Source organism: Urocitellus parryii, chromosome 13 (genome assembly GCF_045843805.1).
Source record: "Urocitellus parryii isolate mUroPar1 chromosome 13, mUroPar1.hap1, whole genome shotgun sequence".
Lineage (NCBI taxonomy): Eukaryota > Metazoa > Chordata > Mammalia > Rodentia > Sciuridae > Urocitellus > Urocitellus parryii.
This window is the reverse complement of record NC_135543.1, coordinates 57,527,564-57,540,950: the sequence shown is the minus strand read 5'-3', so window position 1 is coordinate 57,540,950 and position 13,387 is coordinate 57,527,564. Positions and strand designations below refer to the sequence as shown.

Here is a 13,387-nt window from a genome sequence, read left to right as displayed (position 1 = left end):
GCACCCAGACAACTGGCTGAGAGGTGCACCCAATGAGGAAGAACTAAAAATCACTAAGGGAGGCAGAGGATAAGCCCGCCCCCCCTCAGGAACCCAATGAATAGAAACAATCTCTTTTGAAGTGTAAAAATGCCCTAGGCCTATGCCACACACAGGTGTGATGGCCACACTGGCATCACCCATTTGATACAAAACTCCTCAAGCCAGAAATTAAAAGTTGCGTCTGAACCAATGAAACAAACTGAGGCCTCTGGGAAAGACCAATGGAAAAATCTCACTAGAACAATCAGCAGACCCCATAGGATTCCCACTATGATGAGCTTGCAATAAAACCCACTGTGAGTGAGGGAATGTCGGATCTCTGACAAACAGAAGGATTAATAACACCAAGAACTCCTGAAATAACAGAACAGACTGAAAGACTAAGACTTAAAGCTGCTGAAGTCTTAAAATAACAAACAGCAACAATGAGGAAAAAAGAAAATTCTGTGAAAAAAAAACAAGCAAAATTATTTTTAAATTCTTAAATGCAAGGTAAATTCACTGAAAGGAAAAACTTCATGGAGAATAAAACAGTAATTGTCTTTTTTACAAAAGAGAATTAGTAGTGTGGATAAGACCTGCAGAAGTCAACCAGAATGTAGCAAAGGGAGATAAAAAGATTTTTTAAAAAACACTGAGAACATTTAGGTGACATGGAGGATGAAATAAATAAGAACAGCTGACATAAGAAGGCCCCACTTAAGACTAACTGATAATTCTAAAGAAAATGTTACCAGATAATAATAATATGAAAGACAGGAGTTGATTGGAGTTGAAGCTTTCTTAGATAGAATGTGTAACTTCCCAGTCAAAAGAGAGAGAACATAAGGATTACAAAGTTAATTAAAAAGGAAATCAACGCTTAAAAAAAAGAAAGAAAGGAAGGAAGGAAGGAAGAAAAAATCATGGAAAATAAAGAAGAGAAAATACAATGATAGGGACAAATTTACCTATATCAATAAACACAATAAATATAAGTGGATCAAATCCATCAGTTTAGAGATTCTCAGATTCCACTTTTTTAAAACGTAGCTATATTCTATTCATGAAAAATATACCTAAAACACGGCTGGGGCTGTAGCTCAGTGGCAGAGCGCTTGCATGTGTGAGGCACTAAGTTCGATCCTCAGCACTACATAAACAAATAAAATAAAGGCATTCTATCCATACATACAATTTTTTTTGAGGTGTTAGGAATTGAACCCAAGCACTGTACCAACTGAGCTATATCCCCAGCCCCTACCGAAAAAAAAAAAAATTTTAAATACACCCAAAAGATAGTGCCAGAAAAACAGAAACCAAAGGCATCACAGAAAAGCTACCCTAGGCAAATATAATCAAAAGAAATTTGGTGTAGACGATTAAAGCAGAAAAAGTAGCTATTCAGCAAAATTGAAACAAAGAGGTCATTACCAAATTAAAAGACAATAATTTATCACAAAGAATAGTCTCAACTGTTAACATTTAAAAATATGGTCTCGGGGCTGGAGTTGTAGCTCAGTGGTAGAGCACCTGCCTAGCACGTATGAGGCACTGGGTTCAATTCTCATCACCACATGAAATAAACAAAGACATTATTGTCCATATACAACTAAAATTTTTTAATAAAAATATGGTCTCAAAATATATAAAGCAAAATTCGACAAATTATGAGAAGAAAATTAAAGCTCACAATTATAATGGGGGATTATGGATACAGAAAATGTGAACAACTCAATTAACAAACGATTTTTTTCAAACTTTTCCAAACTGCAACAATCCACTGATGAACTAAGTCAATGTTATAACCACCCTTAAAAAATGAATTAAACTGAGTATAACTGAAAGTATCAGATTCCACTCCATGACAAAGATAAGCATCTCTCTGTAAAATCTTTGTTTGTGTTTGTATATTGAATAATGATCTAAAATGCATTTCTTGTGTGGGTTACAGTTAAAAATCCAAAGGATCATTGGTTTGGACTGAGTTCCTGTATTAAGCTAACTGACCACACCAGACCAGAACAAAATGGAATACTCATGATGAAGCTCCACACCACCACATCAAAACTAAAATGTCTATCTGATCTTACTAGAAAGCAGGAGACAGACAATAGCACCCAATGAAACCCAAACCTCCAAAAAGCCAGTTTTAGCCAGCATGATATGAAAGCCCCTCTGCTTATAGAAAAAACAGAGAAGCAACCTGAAGTTGACCCATCAGGTTCTTTTCCTAGAATTCTCTTTCTCAGTGCCCACTTTACAAAATCCACTGTTCTACCAGCAAGAGCTCTCATTCTATCTTACAGAATGGAAGCTGTCACAATTTATGAATGGTAAATACAAGTCAATGAGATACATCACCTAATTTGCCTTTTGACACTCCTTTTCAACAATCCTGCTTCATTCACTGGCATGATCTATCACATGTCTCTCTCCCTTGCAAGTGCCAACTAACTAACGTAGCTACTTATTATTTGGGTCTACTTTATAATAGGCACTCAAAAAACTCAAGACAGAATGAAATGGTATTGAAAGAAAGCATATCATCAATCTTTAAGATGTGGAAATTAAGATAAGGTTAACCACTTCCAATTTTTGAGATATTCCCCCAGAGTTGAGTGCAATAATGTGGAAGGAAGCAATTATTTGAGCTTTGCACAAGTGGAATGAGGTGTGGGCACCTACGTGAACAGGCAACAGAGTGCAAGCAGGCAATCTGGCTTGCCAGAATGGATAATTCTAGAAAGGTCAGCCCTCTTGTCTCCTTATCTATCAATGGAGAAGGTAACTTTTCCATAATATACTTCTATTAGTTCAATGAGGACCAGAGGATACAGTCCCTTGTCATCCTTCTGAAATGCTCTTTTCTTTTACTCCAGGATTTATAGCCAAGTAATAAGAAACCCAATAGGGAAAGAAGATGGGTCAAGTAGTAATGGTCCCCTATGTCATTCTTAAGAGTTAACAACTTGGGTCCAAGGCAAGTTTGTTTAAGCACAGAGGAACACTTCTGGGATGTAAAAGAGAAAAACTAGAAATACTGTGTAGCATTAATGTACACTGTCAGCCTTCAAATATTTGTTTGAGGTGAGACTGATGAAAATATGGCTACAATAGAGACAAAAATTTTTGAAGTTAAAATTCACATAATATGGGGCTGGGGTTGTGGCTCTGTGTTAGAGCGCTTGCCTAGCACAGGCGAGGCCCTGGGTTCAATCCTCAGCACCACATAAAAATAAATAAATAAAATAAAGGTATTGATAACTACAACTAAAAAATTAATATTTTTTTAAAAATTCACATAATATAAAATTAACTATTTTCCAGTGAACAATTCAATTGCATTTAGTACATTCACAATGTAATGCAGCCACCATCTCTATCTAATTCTAAAACATTTTCATGACCCCCCAACAAAACCCAAATCCATTACACAGTTAGTCACCCTTCTTCCCTCTCCTTGACCCCTAGAAACTACTAATGTTTTTTTGTTGTTTTTTTTTTAATACTTTTTTAGTTGTCAATGGACCTTTATTTAATGACTTTATTCATATGAAGGCTGAGAATCGAACCCAATGCCTCAAACATGCTAGGCAAGCACTTTACCACTGAACCACAACCCCAGCCCCGAAACTACTAATGTATCCCATCCATGTGAATTTATCTATTCTGGGTGGTTACTATAATTGAATCATACACTATGTCTGGCTTCTTTGACTTAGCAAATTTTCAAAGTCCATCCACATTATATCATGTGTCAGTGAGAAAGAAAATTCCTAAAACTACAAAAGCAGAAGAGCAGAACCTAAAGCACTTAGCAAGCAAATGAAGATAGAGAACCAGAAAGTTGGTGATCACTGCCATCATATGCCTCAGTGACTAAAAGGATAGTGGTACCATCACACATACACGAGAGGCAAGAGGTGGCGCAGGTTAGCACGAGGGGTGGTAAATTTGAGCTGGACATGCCGAGTCAGAAGTGCTAGGAAAAGTTCATATTAGAGATATCCACCAGGCCACTGAAAATTGTCTGGAGCTTTAGGGAGAAGGCCCAGGGGCAGCTGCAGAGATGAAGTTGCATGGAGCTGCTTTGTTTCACTGACCTCAGCTTTAATTGTATAATAGAAATCATCAACAAATTAGGATCTGTTCATCTGCAATAACTTCTGTTACTCAGACACAGACAAAACATGAACTGTCCTTGCCTATTTAAGGATGTCCCACATTCATTTACAAAACTTCTGAGGTGAATGACTAGCAGCAAAGTTTGGGATCAGAAAAATCTTATGCTTATGCTACAGAAAAACTCATAGTACATTTGTTCGAGTTTGTGTGAAAATATCCCATCCACAGAGACAAACAGTTGGCAATAAATATCTCCCACAAAACCTCTGAATCTGGTATCAGTAGGTGTCATCACTCTCTGCTTCCAGCAAAATCTATCAGCATTCTAACCCTCCTGAAACTCCTGTCAGTTTTACAACTCATTTAGAAGTTTGATATAAATATGCAGTCCCACTGGTCTGACTACAAATCTGGAGATAAAATACTTATTTCATCCAATTGAGCAATCCCTCTGAGTAATTTTAACCCATACAGGGAGGGGCTGATTTCTCCACTTCTCATATCCACCCTGAGCCAACATCAGGCTATTGAAAGATCCTTGCCTCACTTTGGCCTTGCTTTCAATGTTTTCTTCAAAGTAATGTCAAATCCTACACATATTGATTTAAATGTATGAAAAAGAATCTTTGCTTGCTTGAAAAATACATGCAGTCAGCCCTCTGTGTCCAGGGCGTTCCATACCTAGAGGCAACTAAACCATGGGTTGAAACTATTCTAGAAAAATATACTGCATCTGTACTGAATATTACAGACTCTTTGTCATTATTCCATGAACAATACAACATAACAACTATTTGCAGGACATTTATATTGTATTAGGTATTATAAGTGACCTAGAGATAATTTTACGTATAAAGGTAGATTATATATAAGTTACATGCAAATATGCCATTTGATAAAAGGGCCTTGAGCATTACAAATTTTGCTATCTATAGAGGTCCTGGAATAAATCTACAGATACTAAAGGATGACTATATATTTTATATATGTTTGTATATACATTTTCATATGTATATTTATATATTAACACAAAAAACATGCACAAACAAATCAACTTATAAAATATACTTCTAAATTGTTTTCTATACCTGCAACATCAGACTCAAATTGGAAATGATAAGTAAGGAATTCTGTGTGCTTTTGATATATAATGAACAAGGAAAAAAAATTAAAAATTAAAAAAAAAGAAGGAAAACAGTTTACAGCATACCATCAAGAAAGTTTAGACCAAAAAAAAGGAGAGAGTAAAAGTACCAGGAACTATAAGTACAGAAGAAAAAGATCCACAATTAAAGAACAAAGTCCCTCTCATCAGGGAGCAAATTCATGTGTAAGTTGAGAGCAAGGGTCACCCATGATGAAAGCCAGCTCTCAGAAGCTTGCCAGGTACCCCAGGAAGCTGTGATCTTTCCCCTTTATTCATCTCTTCAGCACCTTCTAGGCACAAGGAACCCCCAGTGAATCAGACAGACAAAGCTGCATCCCTGTCCCACAGAGCTTGCATTCCAGAGGGCATTAGGGGCAGATGGGATACCTGAAAAAGCATGTTGAGATGGCTGTGCATTGCTGAGAGCAGAGGCAGTGAGGGAGAATCCAAGAGGCAGCAGCACTCACTTATCTGCTATAATTTGTATTTTGCTATCTTTGTGGCAGATTAAAGCATGGGCACCCCAAGAGCAAGACCTGTACTGCACTTGCACATATTCTTCTGCAGAGTGCAGAGTCAGGCCTGAACAAAGTGTTGTAGAGGACATTTGGATGGATGGGGAATGACTGGGTAAATCAGGAAACAAATTCCCCCACACCAAAAAAATAAAACTGCCAAGTGAAGCTGTCAGCAGGTAACATGCCAGCTTGAACCAGCATCTTCAAGCCTTCATCAATAATATTTAGTTTCATCAATATGCAGGATGTTTTCCAAGAAAACACTCAGCTTCAATTGTATTACAGAAATCATCAACAAATTAGGATTTACATTATTGTATATACAAATGAAAAATACACATATACTATTTTCTAGACCACATTGCTAAAATTAAAGAATGCCAATAAGTAAATCATATTGACTGAATAATAGTTATATATGTAGGTAGCAATTTATTATCTGTTTACAGAACTTTAACAGGCAACCAAAACAACTTTTCAGCTCATTGAAAGAAAATACTCAAGTAAAAAGCTACTGCTTAATTCTGTATTCCAGTAAAAAGAGACCCTACCGACACATTGAAGGGTTTAATGATCAGCTCATCTAAACAGAAATTATTAAAAAAAAAAATATTTTAGGCTTTGCAAGCACCAAAAACCACCATATCTTTATTCCATTCCTTGCTCTTGGCAGGTTTATTTTGTGCGGGTTTTTGTTTATTGGTTTACAATGCTAGAAAAAATGTAAAATCCATTCTTAGCCCCTGAGCCAGACAAACAGGCCTCTGCAGCTTATGTACTCCTGCTTTGTAGCACAACAGAGATACAGAGTCCCAAGTTCCTAACAATTAAACCCTAGGGGGAATGCCCACGTAGTTCTGTATTACCTCTTTCAATCTCTCCAGCTCATTCTGGAGGGCCTGTTTGGATATTTCCACTTCAATCATCTGCTGTCGGAGAGTTTCATTTTCATCTTCAGCTTTCGAACGCTTTTCCTCTACAGTCTCAAGTTCATGGTGCAATCTGACAGATACATCTTTGGCTACCTGCATCAACCACACAGAGATCATCATCACAATGTGAAGCTTTTTATGTGCTAAGGGTATACTCAGACAACTTCAGAGACAGAATCATTAAGTCCAGTGGTATTATACCAAATAGCAAAGGCCCTGGCAATATTTAACAGACGTAAGTTCAACCAAAGAAGGTATTACAGGTTGAACATCTCTGATCCAAAATTCCAAAATCTGAAATGCTCCAAAATCTGAACCACTTCTGGTCCAAGCACTTCACATAGGGATATTTAGTCTATAATTTAAAATATGAAGTTAATATCATGAGGAAGAATAAGACTTTTATGTGGATTGAAAGGCCACTTTGAATAGCACCATTTCCTCATAGAAAAGCACCAAGAATGGTAATCCCACCCAGGCTCAATGCTTTATTTTTTATTTTTATTTTTTTAAAGAGAGAGGGAGAGAGAGAGAGAATATTTTTAATATTTATTTTTTAGTATTTGGCGGACACAACATCTTTATCGTATGTGGTGCTGAGGATCGAACCCGGGCCGCACGCATGCCAGGCGAGTGCGCTACCGCTTGAGCCACATCCCCAGCCCCAGGCTCAATGCGTTAAATGATAAATTAAAAATATTAATAAACAAATCAATACTTCTTTTCCCTAAAGTACTCCTAAGCCTGTCTGCTGAAAGAAACAAATCAAGTAATTCTGTTACAGTAAATGTTCAATGTAGTGAAATTTCAAATTTTCTACTATGGCTCTAGCTTGGCTGAAACATTGGAATGTTCAAAGCAATTAAACATTTCTATTTTCTAAAAGCAAATGAGGACAGAGATTTTGTAAAAGTAATATAAATTACCCTTTATCACATTGAATGACATTTTGTAAGTGGTTTATAACTTTGATGGAATTATAAAGATTCTTTTCCTGTTGTAATAAAAGGCTAGAAGAGATTTCACAAGTATTTCCATTAGGAGGAGGACGTTATGCATAATTCAATCTAGATAAATGATTTGATAACCAGGTCATGGCAGAAGCTTTGCTGTCTGTAGGGTGAGCAAAGGGTACAAAGTCTGGGGTTTCTTCACCTCATTCCCATTCCTGTCACTGGTTTTCACAGACGCTTGAACAATTAGTTACTATCCTATTACTCCTTCAGTTAAATCACCACTGTAAAAGTCTCACTTTAGTAGGGCAATCTCAGGCTTTCTGAATCCCAGAAACCTAAATAACCATAAAAATAATTAAGGGAGATGGTCAGCTTTGAAGAATGGCTCTTGACATCTTGTCTTGACAATCAACAGATTTTTTTTTAAATATTTCTGATCCTTAGGAAATCTCTGTACAATTTATTTTTCTTTCTTTCTTTATTTTTATTTATTTATTTTTTTGGTACGGGGGATTGAACTCAGGGGCACCTGACCACTGAGCCACATCCTCAGCCCTATTTTGTATTTTATTTAGAGACAGGGTCTCATTGAGTTGCTTAGAGCCTTAAAGTTGCTGAGGCTGGCTTTGAACTCGTGATTCTCCTGTCTCAGTCTCCCAAGCCACTGGGATTACAAGCATGTGCCAACCATGCCCAGCTCTCTGTACAATTTCTATCCAACTGTCAGACCAAATGGCTGGTATTAATTATTTTTCATTATAGATTCATTATTATGATGTTTTTTAAGGTTTAGTTCAGTTCATTTTATGACAGATATAAATCTTGGTCCATCAAAGTCATATGACTACACATACCTTTTAAAGCATAAAGTAAACCAAGTACGTTTATGCTGATATCTATTGAGAAAGACATAAGCAGAAAAAGAACATCAGGAACATGTGTACTAGTTTGCTAGGGATAGGGTTTGGGGGTAACTCAGTGGTAGAGCCCTTGCATGAGAGGTCTTGGAGGTTACATTTTCAGAGGAATGATGTAGCACACAGCAGCCCCTCGGGAATGCCCACTCCATCAACCCCTCCTACTCACCTTCAAGTCCTGCTCCAGGCTTCGGATAAGCTCACCATCCACCTGCCCAGTCTCTGCCACTTTCAGGCTTTTCTGCTCTGCTTTCCTGAGACGGTACTGCAGGATTCGGCAGTTTTTGTTAGCACGGTCCAGTTCTCGCCGAAGTTCCTGCACCTGGTAAACATCTTCCTCTAAATAACTATCTCTCATCTCTTCCATCTCAGCACGGAGTTCATCCAACTCATCCTAAGAAACCAGACAGAGCATATTTATGAGTGACGCCCATCTAGAAAGGATGGCACCTCTCTCCTTCATCCACATTCTATCCCATCAGCTCATGAAATGTCTGTGTGATATAGTACTTCTCACATGAAATAATATTACCAAATGTCTGTTCAAATCTCATAGACAAAGAAACTAAAATCCAGCCTGTGTTATTCTTTGTAGCCTTTTGGCTACACTCCCAGTTTGTTCTCAATACCATCAAAAATGAAATCAACTTTGCAGATAACTAAATCTTTAGAGTGAAACTCAACACTGACCTAAACCTGTATCTCTAAGGCACAAGTTAGGTACTAAGATGACTCAGACAAACTCTACCTTGAAAGAACATAAACTTTAATAAGATAATAACTTACCCTGGAAATATAGCATTCTTGCAAATGTCTCTAAACTCTGTTCCACAATACAAATCTCAGCTTTGATTACATGACTCTATTGAACAATGAAACATTTTCATTATTTTTTCATTATTTCAAATACACATTGAGTTTATATCCTTCAAATATACATGGAGTTTATATTTTCCCATTCTTCTCTCTTTTATTTTCCATATCTCCATTCTTTGTCACCAACACGAAAACAATCTGAACACCGGATGATGAAAAAAAAAATTATAAATGTTGTTTTGGACTAAGCTCCCACACTAGGCCCCAACAGACCAGGCTAAAAATTAAAATGATATCATTCATATTAAATTCCATGTCACCAAATCAAAACTAAGTTGTTCTGTGACCTTCTAAGCAATCAGGAGAGAGATAATAGCAGAATGCCCCCCCCAACAGGTCAGTTTCAATAATAATGAAGTTCCCTGGGCTTTAATCCTTAGGGGTGGGAAAGTAGCCTAAAGTAACCTGATGTTAACTAATCAGCTATTTGTCTAGGGTTCTGACTCCCTGTCCCTGCCTTACAAGGAAAGTTACATTGAAACCACCATCTGCTCTTTGTTCTTTTGTTTCTGCTTTCTTCTGCCCTTCTCCCTCTATAAAACAAATCTCTGCCTAGCACATGGGAACACTCATTGGATTTTATGGAACTAAGTGCTGCCTAATTGAAAAAGTGCAAATAAAGCCAATTAAAATCTTTATAAACTGTTGACAAGGAGAACCCCCCTAAAGCCCTCTGCCCTCTAGAGCCACACCATCAGTGAGTGCTGTTTTCTTCCCAAAGGGCCTGCACTCTTCCCCCAGCTCAAACACCAAGGCCCCAGTTCTGGGACCCTGACCCAGGCTTCCAGCCCCTCAGCCATACAGACACACTGCGGCTCCAGCTTCCCCTCAGGCCCTCTAATCCTCCCAGCTCTATCCAGCAGTCATCCTTTAATATGTAAATCAGACCACCCCGCCCCCTGCCCAAACCGGCCAGGGCTTCTTTCTTTCAAGTCTACCCGCAACTCCCTCCCTAAGGCACTGGGCCTCTCCAGTTGAAGACTGCCTGCAGAGGACACAAGGTCTCACCTGCTGTCCCCCTGCAGGTCTCGGGGAGCTCATTCTGTCATATAATGTGGGAAGTCACGTAGTCCACACTTCCCCTGACCCCAGGCCTGGAACCCCACTGTCTTTAACCTCCGGCTTTAATCTGTTTTCTTCCCACTTATGATCATCGTCTAACATTATTTGTACTTTTTTTCCTATTTACTGTTTTGTTATCTACACTAAAAGCTTCCAAGGATCAAAACCTTGCCTCTAGCATCTTCTTTGCACCCAGAGCAACATAAGGGACACATCTGCCTCTCAAAAAGTATTTGTGAAATGAATACACACCAACAGTCAACACACACACAACAGACCATATCAACAAAATGACTAAATTGGACTTCCTGCACCTTTGCTTTATTTTGGTCTTGCAGCCTAATTGTGAAAACTTCCCCAAACCCATAATTAAAACAGCAGTACACAGGATATACATTCTAATGAAGTAACCTTTTATGATTTAATGAGGGGCAATTTGGAAGAGATGAAGAAAAGCATTTTAGGGCTGGGGCTGTAGCTCAGTGGTAGAGCGCTTGCCTTGCATGTGTGAGGCACTGGGTTCTATCCTCAGCACCACATAAAAATAAAGAAAGATATTGTGTCCATCTACAACTAAAAAATACTTTTTAAAAACAAAAAGAAAAGCATTTTAGAAATTTTCTTAATTTGTTCAATAATTAATTATTTGAATGCCTCCAGAATAAGATGCTTTCAGTTTCTATTTATTTATTTAATTAATATCAAGGCTCCAGAAAAAAAACTCTCTCAGATTTAAGACATCCCAAATTGTCAACTCTTGCCCTACTATTCACCCCTGATTCTTACTATTCTTGCTAGTCCTACATTTGTTCTAAACCTAGAAATTTATGTAAAGAACACAAGTTCTTTCCCAACATCAAAGGCTCAGGTAGACAAGATACTGAACAGAAAGAAATCTCCCTTTTTTTTTTTTTTTTTTGGTCCTGGGGATTGAACTCAGGGGTACTCAACCACTGAGCCACATCCCCAGCCCTGTTTTGTATTTTATTTACAGACAGAGCCTCACTGAGTTGCTTAGAGGCTCTTGCCATTGCTGAGGCTAGCTTCGAACTCAGAATCCTCCTGTCTCAGCCTCCCCAGCTTCTGGGATTACAGTTGTGTGCCACCATGCCTGGCAAAAGAAATCTCTTAAAGACGAGTTTATCCTGGATAATATTAAGTTAAGGAAACACAACAAATAAACTTGGAATCCTATGGGAAAATATGGGTTGGAACAAAATGGGGGGAAGATGATTCTCGAGTCATCCTCAAGTGTATGCAATGGTCTCCAAAAGAGCACAAATATGGCAGCTCATTCCCCTGACCCCAGCTTGCAGCTTCTCTCCACTCTGGTCACACTTCCTGAATAAGAGAATGTCCTACACAACTGACCATGACTCAAAATGAAAGCTGTTTCAGTGGACTATCAAGGAGAACCCAAGTTAAAGAAGATTGCTTTGTCAACTCCCCGGTGGTCAAATGGCCGGGCTCCTTAGGAAAATGCTCTTTCAGGAAAGTGCTTGCCACACACCTCACCAAGAGGAGTCTATCACAGATGCCTGATCCCTACACTGAGGCTGTGATGATGGAAACTGTATCCCCAGCCTACCCCACGCTAGAGGAGGCTAACCACAGACCAAAGGCTTTAAAATGGGTTCATGGTTGTTATTCTTTCATAAAGAGAGAGTTATTCCTGAATCTTCAAAAATCAAGGTCAAGTTTCATTGCTGCCCAGATTAGATTTTGAGAAAGAGCCTAACTGCAATGCTTGTTTCTGAATATTAGAAGTAACTAATAGAAAATAGATCAATACAAGCAATAATACCTGAACGTATACCAATAAATCAACATGTATATAGACGTATAAATACATAGTGATTCAGCTCCTCTGTTAATGGAAGGAATTGTTTGTGATTGCTATTCCTCCTAAAAAAAAAAAAAAAAAAACATGTTTTAAAAAATCAAAATCATTAAAACCTGAAATTACCTGTTACTCAAGCAAAAGTTTTTAAAATTTGAAATAACCAAAAGAAGATGCAAAATACAGCTTCCAGATATAAAAATGTTCTGCAACCTTCAGACTTTGCAATTAGGGTGGACCCCCATCCACCCTAATGTTAAATGCTAGACGTGGTCTATAGATGTATAAACAACCATCCCAGGCTTTAAAAAAAAAAAAAAAGCTTAAGGGCTAGACACACCCATGCCTTCAAATCATTGAGCAGGCTATGCTCAACGTAAACAGCTAATATTTTTTGGCATAAATAATCACCAACATTAGTTGCCCAGAAAAGAAAATTAGGGAGGGACCATAATTGCACATATTTGAACCACTACTTTTATAACTTACATTTTATCTAAATTTCTAAAACAGAAGACATCCTTTATTAAGCACTTTACCTTCATTATCAACCCTACCACAATCCTGCCAGGAACACACTACCCCCATTTTAGAGATAAGGAAACCAAGCTGAGGTTGGTTAATGTGTATGGAAGCCAGACTACATCCATGGCTATCTGCTTCCAAACATGAGCACGCACTTTCCACTAAATACTACAAATTATTTGCTACAACTGGGACAGATGAAACAATAACAGACTTTCGATTGTACTTTTAAAACCCCACCATCAGTGTAAACTACTAAAAGCAGCCTAGCACTTAGAGCTTGAAAATGATCGATGTACAAGTACATCCATTAGAGCAATTGGTCTTCAGGAAATCACTGCAATGTGCAGCAAAAATACTAATACACTCATTTCAAACATGAGGAAATTGAGAATCACAAAGTTTAAATGCTTCCCCCCCAACACATGTCCATTACAGAGACAGAACTGAAGCCACTATTTCAAC

At 38.0% G+C, this 13,387-nt stretch overlaps 1 protein-coding gene across 1 annotated transcript in view; it reads right to left on the bottom strand.

The window, feature by feature from the left end:
* Positions 1-13,387, bottom strand: part of Mtcl1 (microtubule crosslinking factor 1) — a 127,149-nt gene that overhangs the window by 107,565 nt on the left and 6,197 nt on the right. The window contains exons 2-3 of the mRNA XM_026412208.2: positions 8,789-9,013; positions 6,681-6,839 (exon numbers count right to left, since the gene is read on the bottom strand). Coding sequence (XP_026267993.2) covers positions 6,681-6,839; positions 8,789-9,013 — 384 coding nt within the window. The remainder of the gene's footprint in view (positions 1-6,680; positions 6,840-8,788; positions 9,014-13,387) is intronic.